Below are 19,757 nucleotides of genomic sequence, written 5' to 3' on the forward strand. Positions count from 1 at the left end.
ATATTTCCTGCTGCTATGCACATAGCGAAGCAGCCAAATATGTGATAGACTTTTGTTAGGTTCTGTCTGGTCATTTAGCTATGTGAGCATTGACACTGAATACTGCTGGTACCTCAGAACTCCTGCTTCCTCCCTGACTCTGCCCTTGGATCTCTCCAGGTGGTTAGAGCCGATACTCAGCTTTATCACCCACTAAAATGCCACTAAATATTGGTGGGTGGCCAGCTCAACATAGTGTAAACATGATTGTTTGATTACCTTTCAAAAGTTCAACATAATAGGTCAAGTGACACTTGCTGGTTTCTTGGTCCTTTACTAAAGAAGTACTTCTGCCAAGTAAATTCTAAGCAGATCAAAATGAAATATATGGAATAAGGGAACACGTGGAGGTCATTTTCGATATGATGTCTCATTTGGACTTTGGACATTTTGCACTAAATGTCTCAAATCCGAATAGAAAATATAGCCATTTTTGAAAAAGCAAACCTTCTTTTTTTTTTTTAATTATATTTCTAACATCTTTTTGTGCCTTGTGCATTTACTTTTTCAGACTATTTTTGTGGAAAAATGTACAAGTAAAAAATGTTGAAAATCAAGCCATTCAGATGTAGGCGGGGCCAGCATTTTTAGTAGACCTGTCCCTCAGACATCCCAGGAGAGCAATGGGGCACCCTAGGGGCCACTGCTGTGGACTTCATATAAATGCTCCTGGGTATACATCTCACCATTGCTCCCTTATCTTGTTTGCTGAGCCCTCCGAAGGACACCCAAAACCAATCCCCCCCCCCCCCAACTGTGCACCATTATAATAGCTTTTATGGGTGAAGGGGGCACCTATATGTTGGTATTGTGGGTTTCTGGTGAGTTTTGCAGGGTTCATAATTTCCACCACAAGTGTAACGTAGGGGAGCTAGGGTCCTGAGTCCCCCGGTCTACAGCACACTGCACCCACCACTAGACTACTCCAAGGACCTGCATACTGCTCTAATGAACCTGTGTATAACATCTGAGGCTAGCATAGAGGCTGCTAAGTACTATTTTTATTCACATTTTGGGGGAACGGGAGGGGGACAGTGATCACTGGGGGAGTAAGAGGGTGTCATCCCTGATTCCCTTCAGTGGTCATCTGGTCATTTAGGGCAACTTTGTTTGCCTTATTCATTATGAAAACAAGTCTAGACCAAAACTTTGAAGTTTCAGCCCTAGACGTTTTCATTCTCTTCTATTATGGCTGTACATAAGTATATAAGTATTGTCCATCAAGCCCAGCATCCTGTTTCCAACAGTGGCCAATCCAGATCACAAATACCTGGCAAGATCCCCAAAAAGTACAAAACATTTTATACTGCTTATCCCAGAAATAGTGGATTTCCCCATGTCTATTTAATAATGGTCTATGGACTTTTCCTTCAGGAAGCCGTCCAAACCTTTCTTAAACTCCGCTAAACTAACCGCCTTTACCACATTCTCTGGCAACGAATCCCAGAGTTTAATTACACGTTGAGTGAAGAAATATTTTCTCCGATTCGTTTTAAATTTACTACATTGTAGCTTCATCGCATGCCCCCTAGTCCTAGTATTTTTGGAAAGCGTAAACAGATGCTTCACATCTACCCGTTCCACTCCACTCATTATTTTATATCTCCCCTCAGCCACCTTTTCTCGAAGCTGAAGAGCCCTAGCCACTTTAGCCTTTCCTCATAGGGAAGTCATCTCATCCCCTTTATCATTTTCGTTACCCCTGGGGAACCCCACTAACCACCCTTCTCCATTGAGAATACTGACCATTTAACCCTATTCTCTTGTTTTCTATCTTTTGACCAGTTTTTAATCCACAGTAGAACACTACCTCCTATCCCATGACTCTCCAATTTCCTCTGGAGTCTTTCATGAGGTACTTTGTCAAATGCCTTCTGAAAATCCAGATACACTAGCCTGCTTATTTTCGAAGGAGAAGGGCGGCCTTCTTCCGACACAAATTGGGAGATGGCCGGCCTTCTCCTAAGGCCGGCCAAATCAGTATAATCAAAAGCCAATTTCAACTGCTTTTCGTCGCAGGGCCGGCCAAAGTTCAAGGGGGTATATCGGCAGTGTACCGAATGCGGGACGGGGGCATGATTAAGAGATGGCCGGCCTCGGCTGATAATGGAAAAAAGAAGGCTGGCTCTGACGAGCATTTGGCTGACTTAGTCCTTTTTTGTTCACCAAGCCTTGAAAAGGTGCTCGAACTGACCAGATGACCACTGTAGGGAATCAGGGATCACCTCCCCTTACTTCCCCAGTGGTCACCAACCCCCTCCCACCCAAAACAAAATTTAAAAACATTTTATTGCCAGCCTCTATGCCAGCCTCAAATGTCATACCCAGCTCCCTCAAAGCACTATGCAGGTCCCTGGAGCAGTTTTTAGTGGGTACCGCAGTGCACTTTAGACAGGCAGGCCCAGGCCCACCCCCCCACCCCCACCTGTTACACTTGTGGTGGTAAATGGGAACCCTCCAAACCCCCCCCACAAACCCACTGTACCCACATCTAGGTGCTCCCCATTACCCTTTAAAGGCTATGGTAGTGATGTACAGTTGTGGGTAGTGGGTTTTGGGGGGGGGTTGGGAGGCTCAGCACACAAGGTAAGGAAGCTATGCACCTGGGATCAACTTGTGAAGTCCACTGCAGTGCCCCCTAGGGTGCCCGGTTGGTGTTCTGGCGTGTCAGGGGGACCAGTGCACTACAAATGCTGGCTCTATATCAACCGGCTCACCTTTATCCACGTTCGTTCACTCCTTCAAAGAAATGTAGTAGATTGATGAGGCATATTTGTATATGTTTAAAGGACACATTGTGACATTTACTGGGCATGTTGCTATGCATATATGATCAACCATGCATACATGCTTATACTCCTGCTGTAAGAGACACCTAATAGAAGATTGACTTGTCCTTTATAGCTTGGTTATTGGCTGCTGCTGGAGAATTGTTCAAGAATTATTGCAAAGTGTGTGCAAACCTTTACACTTGTTCTCTATGCTTATATCTTCCTCTTTACTTAAATACTGTGTTTTTCTTTTCTTTTCTTTTCTCTGCTCAGTCTCACTTTTTTGCCCCTCTCTGTATACAAAACTGCTCTTGTTAACTGAGACTGAGAGTGAAGATAGTTGTTATGTAATAAAAGACACAGAATAAAAAATGTATGCAGTAGCTGATAGACCTGACTTAGATGTATGCACCTTGACATCATTACAAATCCTCATGTGCCTGATACAAACATAGTTGTTGGGCCTTCCTCTTTAAATCTTCTATCTAGAAACAGAGAGAGAGAGAGAGAGAGAGAGAGAGAGAGATGTAAAAATGTACTAAAATTGCTCTACTATGTCCTATTCCCTTCTTTAGCTGAGCCCTGGATTTCTGTAGCTGTCTGTCATATATCACTTCTTTGCAGATATGTATCATGTGTACTTCAACCATACCATCTGTGACTCTGAGGTCATCTCTGGTAGCACTTCTCTTAGAATCACTGCATAGTCACCTAATACGCTTGTCCTGCACTGATTGAAATAATTACAAGGGTCATGACAGCTGCTAAATGTTCCTCTTGGCTATGCAATCTATTTTGCTCTGGGGTCTTTACTGGTAAAGATGCCTGTAAGGTGTCAAAAACAGACTGTGGCCATCTGGCAGCTATGTACCTATCCAAGAGAATATTTTTGATTTGGTCCATCATAGTGCAACATTTTTATCATATTTACATTTTGGCTGCCCTCAAGGTATTGTCCCTGTAATTCCTTCTTCTGAGGCTCCTGAGTGGCCCTTTTCCCTGCATAAATTTGGTTTGTGTGCACGCTGACCCATTTGGCTTATGTCCCTGTGCGTATATAGAAGTGCAAGAGTTACATAAAACATACATGCACAGATTTAGGTATGCACAAAGTTGGTTCATCATTTCTCAGTTGCATGCATTCTTTTTGGAGGCAGAAACATGTTTTATAAATGATGTTGCTATTACCATGGCATTAATAAAATATGGGGGGCATTATTGAGTGATCCTATCTTTGTGTTTGCAGCCTGGTTTGGGAACAATATATAAAATTACACCCTTAGAGGTAAAGGCTAAGATATATGTAACATATTGACTTGCAGGTGCTTTAATAACTTTTGAGATTAGAGTTCCCATGCATTATAGTATACCAGTCCTTCTACAACACAGAAACTATTTTTAAGCAGGTAGTGAAATATTAAAATAATTTAAAAAAAACCAATAAAAATTTCAAAGGAAAATATTATGCAGCTGAGCAGATTTTTCACTCTTACTGTTGGATTCAATAGAAAAACAGGTATGTAGACAGTTTACTGATTACATTTTTTTTTAATTCTCAAAAGGTTGCTTAAAGTTAGGTGTTGGAATGATGCATGCTAAGCGTGAACTCTATAATGGCAATTGTACATGCCCTTGCCATTATAGAATACTAGTGTAAGTTCGCAGTTATGGGATTAGCTTCAGGCATGAGCAAAATGGCTGGTGTAAATGGTCCTACCTAACTTCTAGTACTCTATAATCCTGGTTTGTAAGTGCTAAGTAAACCCCTGACCCACCTATGCCTTCCCATGTCCACCCCCCATCAGTTGTGTGATGGATTTTGTGTGCATAATTTGCTGAATCCTGACTAAGCACAGTTATGCATGTAACTGCAAATTAGTGCTAATTAGCACTAATTAACACCAATTACAGGCAGTAATTGGTAAAGTCAACTAGCAGCTAATTAACATATTATGTTAATTATGTTATACATGCAATATACACTATTCTATAAATTGCACACTCAACCTTGGGGGTCTTTTACTAAGTCATGGTAACATTTTTAGCTCATGGTAGAAATCAGCTAGTGGTAAACACTGAGACGCCCATTATATTACTCTGGGCGTCTCAGCGTTTACCTCCAACTAATTTCTGAAGTGAGCTAAAAATGCTACCATGGCTTAGTAAAAGACCCCATTTGTGCACTAACCCCCCCCCCCCCATTTGTTTTTAGATCTTTTAACCACCACCTCAAATTATTATGTACCAGCCACCCACTATTTGGAATGATAAAAGACCAAGGCCACGTATGAGGAAAGCAATTTTTATTACTTACCAAATATAGATACAATCAGTAGTTTCTCATGGGAGAGCAGCTCTCCAAACTACCTCTCCAAAGATATGCTCTAGTTCAACTGCTTATATACCTTTATTTTAAACAACGCTTCACATAGGTTTAGCAAGTTATCTTCCTCAGAGATCATCTTATTTATTTATTTATTTAATTGCATTTGTATCCCACATTTTCCCACCTATTTGTGGGCTCAGTGTGGCTTACAATACATTGTAAATGATGGAAATACAGTTTGTTACATTACGATTATGGGTTACATTGTGAATAGTTAAGGAAGACAGAGTCAGGTCAATCACCTTTGGGGCGTAGAAACTATAGGATATGACGTTGGGGAATTACTAGGGTGATCGAATAATAGCAAGAGAGCGATGGGGTATAACAGTTTTTATCTGTGGGTAGATTATTGAATGGGAGAGAGTACGGGGAAGTGGAGTACGTGAGGTAATGTCTTGAAGCATTGTTATGGTGTATATGGGATTTATATGTTTTGATCCTTGCAGTATGTTTTTCAAAGAGATAGGTCTTCAATCGTTTGCAGAAGTCGGTCAACTCATAGACCGCTCTCAGGCCGTGTGGCAGTGCGTTCCAGAGTTGCGTGCTCATGTAGGAGAAGGTTGATGCATGTAGTACTTTATACTTTATGCCTTTGCACTTAGAGAAGTGAAGGTTGAGGAAAGTTCTGGATGATTTTTTGGCGTTTCTGGGTGGCAGGTCTACCAAGTCGGACATGTATGCAGGGGCTTCACCGTGAATGATTTTGTGAACTAACGTGCATATTTTAAAGGTGACACGTTCCTTGAGTGGGAGCCAGTGTAGTTTCTCACGTAAGGGTGCTGCGCTTTCGTATTTTGGTTTTCCGAAGATGAGTCTGGCTGCTGTATTCTGGGCTGTCTGAAGTTTTCTCATTATTTGTTCTTTGCAGCCTGCGTATAGTGAGTTGCAGTAATCCAGATGGCTTAGTACGAGTGATTGTACCAGGTTGCGGAAGACAGATCTTGGAAAGAATGGTTTTATTCTTTTCAGCTTCCACATGGAGAAGAACATCTTTTTTGTTGTGTTGTTCGTGTGAGTCTCAAGTGTAAGGTGGCAGTCGATTGTGACTCCAAGGATTTTTAAATTTTCTGATATTGGCAAGTTTAGTTTAGGTGTGTTGATAGCGGTAAATTTGGTTGTGTTGTATTGGGAGGTTAGTATGAGGCATTGAGTTTTTTCTGCGTTCAATTTCAGTCGGAATGCATCTGCCCAGGTGTTCATGATGTGTAGACTTTGGTTGATTTCGTTGGAGATTTCGTTGATGTTTTGTTTAAAAGATTATATCGTTACATCATCGGCATATATGTAAGGGTTAAGGTTATGGTTTGATAGAAGTTTTGCCAGTGGGGTCATCAGTAGGTTGAAAATTGTTGGTGAGAGGGGAGATCCCTGCGGTACTCCGCACTCAAGTGTCCATGCGGCAGATGTGGTTGAATTTGATGTGACTTGGTATGAGCGTGAGGTTAAGAACCCCTTGAACCAATTTAGGACATTGCCTCCGATGCCGAAATATTCAAGAATGTGTAATAGGATTCCGTAGTCAACCATGTCAAAGGCACTTGACATGTCAAATTGTAGGAGGAGTATATTGGAGCTGGTTGCGATCCATTGCTTAAATTTGGTCAGTAGGGTAGTTAATACTGTTTCTGTGCTGTGATTCAAATGGAATCCTGATTGGGCATCATGCAGTATTGAGAACTTGTCAAGATAACTTGTGAGTTGTTTGGTTACCACTCCTTCTGTTATTTTGGTTATTAGTGGTATGGATGCAACTGGTCTGTAGTTAGTTATTTCACTAGCGTTTTTCTTTGTGTCTTTGGGTATTGGGGTGAGTAAGATTTGTCCTTTTTCCTTTGGGAAAAGTCCGTTTTGTAGCATGAAATTCAGGTGGTTCGTCTAAGTCTACTATGAATTGTTGAGGAGCTGATTTCATGAGGTTGCTTGAGCAGATGTCTAGTTTGCATTGGGATTTGGCGAATCTTTTAAGCGTTTTAAAGATAAGGTCTTCTGACAGTACTTCGAATTCGGTCCAGATCCTGTCTGCTGGGTATATTTCGTCTTCTGGGTCTAGACAGTTCAGGAATGTGGTGTATTCGGTAGGGCTGGTAGGTATTCTAAGTCGTAGTTGTATGATTTTCTCCTTGAGTATTTCGCTGAGGTCGTCGACCCCTGGTATTTCTTTATTATTGTTTGTAACAGGTGTAGTGTCTAGCAGCATATTTACAAGGTGGAAGAGTTTGTGCGTGTCTTTGTAGTTTGGTCCAATCATAGTTTTATAGTGTAGTCTTTTAGTCTGTTTTATGGTGTATTTGTATTTCCTCCGAAGTGATTTCCATGCATTCAGTGTGTGTTCATCTTTCTTTTTGTTCCAAGCGCGTTCTAGTTTTCTGACATGCGTTTTGAGTTCTTTCAGCTCTTCGGTGAACCATGGATTTGATTTTTTCCTGTGCGATGTTCTGGTTTGGATTGGGGCAATTGTGTCTAATATTGTCTTATATATGTTATCCCATTCTTGGAGGAATTGTACAGTGTCTGTGTTTGCTGGCCATTCATTTTGGTAGACCTGTTGCCAGAATGTTGTAGGGTCTATTTTTCCTCTCGTGGTGTATGTTGTTCGTTCGTTTTTGTTGACTGCGTTTCTGTGTGTTTTTCGCCAGAGGAGGGAGACATGTGCTTTGTAGTGGTCTGTCCATGGTGTGGGTGTCCATCTTGTGTCTGTAAGTAGGATAGTTGAGTCTAGGTCGAATTTGTGTGTAATGATGTCTAGTGTGTGTCCTTTTTCTTGTTTTCTTTTCTCACCATCTGTTTCCCCTCTGTTGCTAAACCATGTTTTTTTGTCTATTCCTAATTGCTCCTTTCTCATGCCTGTTTGCACATAAGAATGTCTTATCAGATCATGAGTTTCTGGATGACATGCTTATCAGCTTTTCACCCTTTGGCCCTGTTCTATGGTGCATGACCTGTGCTCATTATTTACACATTATATATACAGTGCCCAAAATTGGGTGCTGAAATTTGGTGCCAGTTCAAGATGTGCGCCCAACTTAATTGGCTTTATTCAATTAGTGCTGATAATTGGGTGCTACTTGGCACTAATTAGTACTAATTTGGGAATTTAGCACACATCTTGCTAGCACTATTCTATAACAATGTGTGCCCAAATACTATAGCATGCAACCCAAAAGGGGGTGTGACCATGAGAGGAGCATGTGTGTGTCAAAGGCATTCTTAAAAATTGCACGCAGTGTTACAGAATACAGGGATTTCCGCCTAGATTAGGAGCCAAGAATTACACCTGGTTTTCATCAGGCACACTCAGTGCTACTTCTATAATGGGTGCTCATCTTTCGGGGTCCTTTTACAAAGCCGTGGTAGAAAGTTGCCTCCGTAGAGTGGGTGCATCTCTTAGGCGCATAGTAGGCCATTTTTTACTGTTGCTGGGAAAAGGGCAATTTTTAATGGGCTGGGAAATCGGCCTGAGCTAATATTAAAACTATGGTGTGCCTATTTATGGCCTGAGATCTTACCACCACCCATTGACATAGTGGTAAGGGCTTATGTGCTATCCATGCTGTAACCATGAAGAGCACACCAACATGGGTGTGCTGCCGGTTACTGCCAGGAATGCCCACACAGTAGAAAATAGAAAATTATTTTCTACTGTGGGATTCAGCGTGCAGCAAAATTGGAATTACTGCAGGCCACATGTGCTACCCCAGCAGTACTGCTGATTGGGTGCACGCTACCCAAGCGTTAGCCATCCCATGCCTTTGTAAAATGGCCCCTCAGTGCCTTTTGTAGAATAGCCTTGAGCAACGATTTTTTCGGTGCTGGTTTTGAGCGCCATTTACTGAATCTAGCCCTAAGCATAAAATTGGGTGTGCAGGTTTATACAATTATGTGCTTTGTGTCTATCAGATTCAATAAATCATATCCATATTGTATGGTATTTAGACTTCCCATCTATCATTAATCTGTACATTTTTCCAGGCTTAAAATATTTAATTTTGTACTCATCCAATCATCCAGACTGAGACAATGCGGAGCTCATTTTCAAAGCACTTAGACTTACAACATTCCAATGTTATTAGCTTGTTTGTCTTTCTTGTTTTCCAGTTTGCTGCCATCATATGTGGGGTTGAGACCAATAGCTGAGTAATGAGTATTTTATATCATGAGAACCCTCTGAGAAAAATGCTAACCATTATAACTCAGTGTGAACTTTTAGTATGGGCTGAGGATACCGTTCTATAATAGGGTGTATATATTTATGTGCACATTACACATTTAAATGTGCAGAATACTGACACACTAATCTGTGCTGTTAATCGGATGTGTGTGCCTATGTGTCTTTCTTTATGTGTCATAGTAGGGCATAAGTCTGCATTTGGATGTTTTTCTCACAAAAATGTCCAAATCAGCATTTTTGAAAACTATTTTTAGACGTTTTTCTCTGAAGTCCGCCAGAAGTGTGTCCAAATCTCAAGGGGGAGTGCCAGGGGCGTGTTCAGGGCGGAACTTAGTCGTTCCTAAGGCAGAGACGTTTTTCAGCCATAATGGAACAATACAAAACCATCCAGGACTAAAATTTAGACGTTTTGAGCTAGACCTGTTGTTATAACGAATAAGACACACAAAGGTGCCCTAAATGACGAGATGACCACTGGAGGGAATCAGGAATGACCTCTCTCTACTTCCCCAGTGGTCACTAACCCCCTACTCTCCCCCCCCAAAAATGTGATTAAACATACTTGCCAGCCTCTACGCCAGCCTTAATGTTATACTCAAGTCCACTAGAACAGAATGCAGGTTCCTGGAGTAGTCTAGTGTTGGGTGGCAGTGCACTGCAGACAGGTGGACCCAGGCCCATACCTCTCCTACCTGTTACACTTGTGGTGGAATGTGAGCCCTCCAAAACTAACTAGAAACCCACTGTACCCACATATAGGTGCCCCCTTCACCTATAAAGGCTATGGTAGTGGTGTACACCTGGGGGTAGTGGGTTTTAGGTGGGTTTAGGGGGCCTCAGCAAATAAGATAAGGGAACAATGGTGAGATGTGTATCTGGGAACATTTTATGAAGTCCACTGCACGTTTTTTGCAAAACGTCCAAAGTCAGACTTAGACAACATATCGAAAATGCTCCTCTATGTCTGACACAATCAGGAGAAACAAATGCTACTCTGGGGGGGTTGGGGATAGTTAAGCACAGTATAGAAGTATAATCCTCTGTTACTTTTGGATTAGATCTTTCCTTAAATGAAAATTAAATTTCCTAAGAATAAATTATAAGGTGAATTTATGGAGTTCAGAAATACAAAATCATAAAACTATGCTCCACCCCCACACCCATGACACAACTTCTACCCATGCTAAGCAGCTAGTGCAGATTTTTATGCACTGGTTGGTTTAATGCACAGTAGCCATTAACACGGAATAACACTAACAACTGCTGTGCTGCTTAGGAAAAGGGTCCCTAAATCCATAACATTAACAGGGTCAGATAGCTGGGGCAGTTTCTACCTACAGCTAGTGTACATGGCAAAGGTCATGACTAGTCAATATTCAAAATATCTTAAATGGGCAGGATGAGGTCAGTTTCCACCATTCAGCAACATTTGACCAGGCAGTGCCACTGAATATTGGCACTAACTGGCTATTTCAAAGTGGGCAGAAGACATGGGTTCTGGAAGTGGAGTTGAGATGGAGCAGGGAGCTATGCGAGTGCTGAGAATATTCAGTGCCTGTGCCTGCATAGCTAAGGAACCATGCTACTTAACCATTATTTATTTTACCTGCAGTCTTTCTAAAGACCAGCTCATGCTTTTTTTTTGCAAGAAGCATCATCAACGATAAATGTGATTATCAGATATACGTATCAAGACTCCTGAGGCAGGTACGAATATGCTGAAACATGGTTCCATGTCGAGTCAATTTTAATATAACTCTCAAGGTAATTGGCAAAAGAAAACTCTCAAAGGAACACAACAACTATAACTCTGTGAGGTGCATTTGTATTGTTTGAAAGGGTAAGGGAAAAAGCCTCTGATTCAAGCCCAACCTCCAACCCAATAGATATAGGTTAATAACAAGGGTGGAGTTTTTCTTGTAGCGCTATAGAAGTGATAAGTAGTAGTAGTAGTATGTAAATGTTGGGTATATTTTTCATCATAGGCAAAAAACCCTTTGATATACATAAATGCTATATCCACAGAGTATATGAGGATCCAAATAAATTTTGCCAATTACCATGAGAGTTATATTTATAGGAGTCATTTTACATAAACATCCATAATTCCATTCCAACGTCCTGAGTCTGTTCTTGAAGAGCCTGATCCGGTTCCCACTCCTTGTTGTTTGATAGCTAAGGAACCAAACAGGATTGTATATATGGCAGTCCTAACTTTGGTCACTTAGCTAATCTAGTCTAACATTTGCATTTTTATTCCGCTTTACTGAAATGACTCAGAGGGCAGGGCAAGATTGATATGAGGTAAACTGGAGGGGGTGGGAAGTGGAGGACAGAAATGTGGGAATGACTGTGGTACAGCAAACTCACTGCCATAAGCTTATAACACAGCCTTCGGACTATTAAAACTGAATATTGGGTTCCACTATAAATACTAGATTTAAAAGGAAAACTAGAGATATATCCGATTCAGCCTAATAACTACCTACCCCCTTCCTTCTTTCTAATGATTTACCAAGTAAGTTATTTTCTTTACATATACACTATAATTGAAGTATATTTGGCAATGCTATGTGTGTTTGTGTGTGTGGGGGGGGGGGGGGGGGGGGATTAGTCAGGGGGAAATTGACCTAGTTGGGAATTGTGCAGGGAGTAATTGGTGAGTGGGAATTGTCCATGTAGGAACTGACCTAGAACCCAATTGAGCCAAGAATTTCTTTAAAATTTCTCTGTGTTCTTCACAAAGTTTTGTTTGGGACTCTATCCCATTATATGTATGCACACTTTTAGTTTATGTCAGTTAGGAGAGATCATACACATCTTTTCATTACCAGCTCCTAAAGGGAAGAAATCTTTAACATTATTCCATGCCTCTCTAGCGTACCAAGCTGTGAAAGTTTGGAATGTTTTGCCAAAGGATCTACAAGTTATCACTCACTTGTATACTTTTTGAAAATGTTTAAAAACTTTCTTATTTTGAAAATTTGTTTTAGAGTTAACTGTATGATTTGAACATCATGCAGTGATTAGGTTCTATACGTTTATTAAATTTTTGAATGGAATATCAATTGGGATTTACTTTTGATGATTTTAATGGTTATGTTCTTCACTAGCATTGTCCTAGTTTTATGTTTACTTTAATCCACTTAGATAACTTTTTTTGGTAGTAGCGGAATATAAATTCTTATTATTACGTTATTTGGCTGGTTGAGACATTTAGTGAGAGTTTGTTCCCTCACTATCTTGAACCCAGGACAGCACTGAGATAGAATGGAGGGATGCTTATTTTTTTCTCAGCTCTCTAGACTACCAGGGAGACCCTGAGGGTGGAGCGTTCAGTGGCAGCAGAAGGGGGAGGATATGTGGGGTTCACCTTTAGAGGATTACTCAGAGGAGGGGTTGAGCAAGGATCATATCAAGAGTTATAAATTCTTTTGGGGGATTAGATTGGGGGAAAGGCAGGGGAGAATGTGCCATTTTGCATATAACATAGTGCTACAGTTGTGAGAGGTCAATTCTATAACTAAGCATCTCAAATTAGGCACCTAATGGGGTACACTAGGAGGGGCATAATCGAACGGCGCCGGCCATCTTTGGGTCTGGCTACGCAAGGGGGCGGAGCAACTGTATTTTCAAAATACGGTTGGGGCTGGCTAAATCGATCGCCGGGTTTAGAGGAGATGGCCGGCTTCGTTTTTCAGCCACAATGGAAACCGGGCCCGGCCATCTCAAACCCGGCGAAATGCAAGGTATTTGGTCATGGGAGGAGCCATCATTTGTAGTGCACTGGCCCCCCTCACATGCCAGGACACCAACCGGGCACTCTAGGGGGCACTTCTAGAAATTAAAAAAAAAAATAGCTCCCAGGTGCATAGCTCCCTTACCTTGGGTACTGAGCCCCCCAAATCCCCACCAAACCCCACTCCCCACAACTCTACACCATTGCCATAGCCCTAAGGGGTGAAGGGGGCACCTACATGTGGGTACAGTGGGTTTTGGGGGGTTTTGGAGGGCTCAACATTAACCACCACAAGTTGAACAGGTAGGGGGGGGGCCTGGGTCCACCTGCCTGAAGTGCACTGCACCCACTAAATACTGCTCCATGGACCTGCATGCTGTTGTCAGGGAGCTGGGTATGACATTTCAGGCTGGCATACAGGCTGACAAAAAACTTTTTTTAAAAATTTGTTTTGGCTGGGAGGGGGTTGGTGACCACTGGGGGAGTAAGGGGAGGTCATCCCCGTTTCCCTTCGGTGGTCATCTAGTCAATTGGGGCATGTTTTTGTGACTTGGACCTAAAAATAAATGGACCAAGTGCAGCCGGCGAAATGCTCATCAGATCCGGCCATCTTTTTTCCATTATGGGGTGAAGCCAGCTATCTCATAACCATGACCCCCGTCCCAGCCCCACCCCGCCCCGTCCCGCCTTCTGTACCCTCCCTTGAAGGTTGGCCGGCTCCGCAATGAAAAGCAGTTGGGGCCGGCTACAATCGGCTTTCGATTATATCGATTTGGCCGGGATCAGGGGATCGCCGTCCATCTCCCGATTTGTGTTGGAAGATGGCCGGCGATCTCTTTCGAAAATAAGCTCATAGGTGTCAATTCTATAACAACAGGTGTATTTCTGTAAACCATTATAGAACACTAGTACAAGCCCAATTTGGTGGGTCAAAAGTCAGGCACGATGCCTAGGTGTGGCAATTAACATGTTCAACTATAAGTTGTGCACGTTGTTTGGTGATACACCATGACCCACCCATGCTCTGCCCACATAACACTCCTTGCAGTTACACACCATAGCGTTTATAGAATTGCCTCCAAAGTGTCTGCCTTGTGCATTAAATGCAGGCCAGATGCTTGGCATACCCCTGCATTTATCACACAAACTTTGCACTTACCAGGCCTTAACCCTTAACTTTTGCTGTTAAGTGTACTAAGTGCACAAGCTTACCTCACTTTATTAAAAGACCCCTGAAAATGAAGGGGCCACGATGATTTGATAGACCTCCTTCCAGCATGAAATGCAAGAGGCTTTATAGTCTGATCCACTCTCTCGTTTTCTTCAAAATACAAAAAAAGGGACCACATGACCTTACTTTCTTCTCATCTCTTCAGATATGAAGTGAAAGGGCCACATATCAAGATTAACTCAAGCCTCCTCCCCCTCCATTTACAGCAAGGGTTCTCAATCCAGTCCTTGGGGTGCATCTAGTCAATCAGCTTTTCAAGATAACTATAATAAATATGCATGAGATATATTTGCATGGACTACCTCCGTTCAATGCATAATCAGCTCATGAATATTCGTTGTGAGTAACCTGAAATCCTGACTGGCTAGGTGTGTCCTGAAGACTGGGTTAAGAAACCCTACACTAAAGTTTTACTCTTGATTACCCTATACGAATAAATGCTGCCTCAATACTGCTGAGTTCATAATGGTGATGGCTGATGTCCATATATGGTATTGAAAAGCAGCTATAAGACAGGCAAGGGTCTTGTTATCTTCTGCTCTACTCTTCTTTCTGCCAAGGAAGAAAGGATTCTGAGTGACTGTCAAGGCGTGTGGCACCTTCCTTTTCAAGCCAAGATGTGGGGAATAGCTCTTTCATTCTTTGTAGAAGCCCACAGGACATGGGATGGTATGTACCAAAACTTTCTATGCGCAATAAAAATAGAACACCTGGTACAAAGCAGGAATCAAAGTTTTATCTCTTTCCAACTGTATGGTTAATGCAAATTTTTATATAAACATCCTAATATATAAAGGAAGTTATCCTAATGTTAGCACAACCTTAATAATATGATGGGGCATCATAACATGAATGTTAAGGTCTTGCTACATGGCACTGAACTTAGGAGGTCATTTACTAACTACATATACTAACATTGTTATCACATGATATCTATTGTAGGGCCCATTTTAGTCAATAAGTGATAGCAGTATTAGCATGAACATTTAGTGAGTGATAATGCTGTTAGCATATGCTGATAGTAAATGACCACCTTTATTTAGCACTTACAATATGGCCTCAACATGCACATTAAAGTTTATCACATACGCCCCTTAATCCACTTATATAGATTTTTTTTTTATCAATGCTAGTCAAAAAAGCAAACATACAGCAACCATATAATGCTTTAGTAGACATCTGGCAGAGAGACCAGTTGAGAACAGGGGATATTCCGAGCAATTTAAACAGCAGGAGAAGGTCCTGCCCATTTAAATTGCACACAGTTAGCCAGCTGCCAATACTCAGTGGCACTTAACCATGCAATGCCACTGAATATTGGCATTAACCAGCCCCTAGTGGCTCTGGATAAAATAAAATGGCTGCTATAACCTTTAATGATAGTCTCACAGTACTATCACTAGGGGTCAGCCTCTAACTGTAGTATTGTGAGACTGCCAGTAGAGGTCAGGGTGGCCTTTTTTATCCAGAGCCTCTAGGAACAGGAGTGAATAGGCTTTGCTCCTGCCTGTTCACTACTAGATCACTAGGTCTGTTAAGATAGGCCTGGGTGGGGTCCTGCTGGAACTTGGGGTGGGGTTGGTCGGGTTCTTTCCCACGGTGAGGGGTTAAGAAGGGGAGTACAGTCATGGCGGGGGTGTGGTTTGGTCACATTGGGAGGGGGTGTCCATCTCATCTTCGTAGTGCAGGAGGGAGGGGGATCATACCTTGTTCTGGAAGGGTGGAATGAATAATCCCTTTATATAGGTCCCAGCCAATATTTAGCTGGAACCTACATTACTTCCTGCAGCTAGCATATGTCTAGTAAAAGCCAGATATTCAGTGCTGGTGCCCAGACATGGCTCTGCATTGAATATCCAGTACTAATTCAGCATTTAAAAAACAAATACTGACTACCACTGGCTGAATATTGATTGGAGGGTTACTACAATCTGTGCATGGTGATCTCAATAAGTTGGTATTACAATAATCACTGCACAAGCTAAAATATTTTCCTGTATCCCTTAGAATATTTATCAATGGATCACTAGCAGATGTTGATCTGAAATAGAGGAAATGAGGTTATTATAATAACATAACTCCAGAAAAAAAAATGTCAGTCTTGTAGGCTTGCAGGTCTTCCAAAATATAATAGGCTTGCACTGTAGAAATTTACCTTCTTCTGTCACCTAAATGAAATAATTTGAATCCAGTCCTCTTTCTAGAAAGAAATGCAAAGCATCTAGTTGTAAAAACTGGTTTATTTCTCAAAAAATAAATACAAAAATATAAATATAAAACATTGGCAAATAGAATTTGATGAAACAAAGGTACGGACTTCTTGTTTTCACCAGCTGCATATCACACTTACTAACAACATTTGTACATTTTTTCCAATTTTTATTTTTTCAGTGTACAGAACAGAACATAGTTTTCCTTATTCCCTTTTTTTTAACTGTAGGTAAAAAGTCAGAGAACATGCCTAGCAGCTCATACATGAGGTTGCATGATAAACTATGATCCTGTCCATATTTCTGAAGGCATCTTTCACTCACTTGACCTACAACGATGAACTTCATAGCTCTTGGCCACTGAAAGTTGATTCAACAAAAGATGTGTCCTCAAGTGATATCCTTCTAGAAAGAGATAATAAAATAAACAAGTTAGAAGAGCAATGCTGAGGGTTAGGGGAAATTCTTCCAAATGTTAATATTATCCAGAAGAGAAGTCTGAGTTAATTCCTTGTAGTTTCGAAAACAATGGATTAATATCCCAAATTAAGAGTCTTTGTCGCTCTCCCCACCACCATACATCTCAGCTAGTTTGTTGAAGCGGGGACCCCATTCCTTGAGATAGTCATAGTTTTGGTCCCCCTCAGTAGCAGCAGACTCTAAAGAGCTCAAGGATTCTGCAATAGAATCATTTCCTTCATATGCATATGTTGCAAGTGAATCATATGGTGGGGCAGCTGGGTCAACATCATGCTCTTTCAGCCTTTGGTTAATGAAATCTCTTACATCCGTATTGTCTGGTACAGCGGCAGTTCTGTGTGGCAACAATAGTGTGTCAGGGATAATATCTCTTCTAAGCTTCTTATCCTCAATAGCACCAGGGTTCCTAAGTGTACCAATATCAAAGGCTTGAGTGTCTTCCTCTCCACCTCCTTCATCATTGTAACTGACAATGTTGTCTCTGATGTCCTCCTTAGATAAGATCAAGGCTCCTTCTTCCTCTGTCTCTTCAGAGCAGCAAACAGCACCACTATCACTAGGAAAAGAAAAGAGGAGAACAGATGCTTATTCTGGCTTTTCGGAGTGAAATGGATGGAAGAGATTTCTTTAATTCAAGACCACATAACTTCTACAATTGTTAAAATAAGCTAGTGAGCTGTGAGGGTAAAGAAAGTTAGGAAAATTATCTTTTAGTTAGGTACTTTTGTTTATGATACTGCAGCTTCTTTAAATTTAGGGGTCCTTTTACCAAACTGCATTAAAAGACCCCTGCGGTGGCGTCAGCACATAGGTTTGCTGAGCACCAAGACCCTCTTTTACTGTAGTGGGTAAAATACTCTTTTTTTTAAGGAAATGTTTATGCGGTAAGTTAAACACGTGCCATGTAGTCATTTCCTGGGGAAGCCCTTACCGCAACTTATTTAGGAAGCGGTGAGGGCTCCCATGCTAACTCGGCAGTAACAGGGCAGGGCTGATTACTGCTTGGTAAGCCCCGGTGCTAAAGCTGACATGTCAGAAATGGTGTGCGGTGGGGGCAGGCACTACTGCCAAATTGGGGCTTGGCAAGCCCATGGTAGGTTTGTCACGCTTTTGTAAAAAGGCCCCTTAATATACCTGGGGAACTGTGATGCTTTTTATCATTTTTCTTTTTTTGTTACATTTGCATCCTGCGCTTTCCCACTCATGGCAGGCTCAATGCAGCTTACATGGGGCAATGGAGGGTTAAGTGACTTGCCCAGAGTCACAAGGAGCTGCCTGTGCCTAAAGTGGGAATCAAACTCAGTTCCTCAGGACCAAAGTCCACCACCCTAACCACTAGGCCACTCCTCCACTCTGCTACTACACTCTGAAATAAGTAAAATAGAGCACGATATGAAGTCAATGAACGTAACTGATTCCATCACCACAATAAACAATGTATATCAAACCTGAAGAAATGTAATAGATGTGGAGATTTTGAATTAAATAGTGCAGATTGAAAAAAGGAGCAAAGAGGCAGGAATGCTGATTAAGGGGTCCTTTTACTAAGGCACACTAACAATTAGCATGTGCTAAAAGCTAAGTTGGCCATTATATTTTTACGGGCGTCTTATCATTTAGCACGTTCTAAATCCGTTAGCGTGCCTTAGTAAAAAGACCCCTATGTAAGAAACATGGATAATGCTGCTGCTGATCATTATTGCCATAATTAGAAATTAGGCCGATTTATCATTTGTCTGATCTTAGCATCCGCTTTAACCCTTGTAATTGCCCTAAAGATTATGCAATGATTTTGCAAATAGATTTTGGGGTTTCTTTATAATGTGCTGTTTGCTGCTAACACAGCACTGTTTCCTGCATTATCAGCTAATGGAACGGGATGGAGAATGGGCAGGGACTGCACGCAACAGCTAATGTGAAGGTAGTTACTGTGTGTTAACTGTTAGCACAGCAAATAACAATGCAGTTAACATATGCTAAGGAAATGTCTGCACTAACTGTATAATTCAATGCTGGGAATTCTCCTAATGGTTAACACAAGCAGAACAATTCTATAAACTTGTGTCCTGGTACAGGGGCAGATTGAGGGTGGTCTGGGCACCCCACTTGGCCGCTGCCCGACATTCCCCCTGTTGCCCCTGCCACCACAGCTGACGCCCATGATGCTGCCACCCCCACCACAGCTGACATGCCCTATCTGAGGGTCCTGGTAGTCTGGTGGCCTCTGCAGGAGGGGGGGGCATGTGTCTTTTATGCCTGCTGTGCTGCTGCTATTCCCTAGCTGCCGGCATTTTCAAAATGGTGGCTAAGAGTTCCTGTGGTAGTCTCATGGGTCTTGACAGTCTCATGAGACTTCTGCGGGGAGTCTCAGCCACCATTTTTTAAATGGGGGTACTGTGTATGTGGTGGTGGTGGGGATAGCTGCAGCCCAGTGGGTTGGGAAGGAAAGCTCATGTTCCCCCCTGCTGAGGCCTCTAGATCACCAGCGGCAAGCCGAGCATCCGGACAGAATCCCTGGGGCCCTAGAGCCCCTGGGCCCTCGGGCACTGCCTGGTTGCCTGAATGGTCAGTCTGTCCCTGTTCTGATAGCACAAACCTGCATTTACACGTCCAAAGGGAAGCCACTACCTTACACAATAGGGTGCTGTGCATTAGCGTACATAACTGCTACTATTGGTGCCCCCTTGTGTGTGCAAGAATTGCACTGAAGGGCGTTGTACTTACCGGACAGCA

The 19,757-nt window shown here is 42.1% G+C and overlaps 1 protein-coding gene across 1 annotated transcript in view; it reads right to left on the minus strand.

Annotated features, from left to right (window-relative positions):
- Positions 1-16,843: 16,843 nt before the first annotated feature.
- LOC115478355 (cadherin-10-like) overlaps positions 16,844-19,757 on the minus strand; it is a 392,306-nt gene continuing 389,392 nt past the window's right edge. Inside the window, 2 exon segments of the mRNA XM_030215685.1 lie at positions 16,844-17,530; positions 17,533-17,580. Coding sequence (XP_030071545.1) covers positions 17,091-17,530; positions 17,533-17,580 — 488 coding nt within the window. The 3' untranslated portion in view covers positions 16,844-17,090.

Source organism: Microcaecilia unicolor, chromosome 1, assembly GCF_901765095.1.
Source record: "Microcaecilia unicolor chromosome 1, aMicUni1.1, whole genome shotgun sequence".
NCBI lineage: Eukaryota > Metazoa > Chordata > Amphibia > Gymnophiona > Siphonopidae > Microcaecilia > Microcaecilia unicolor.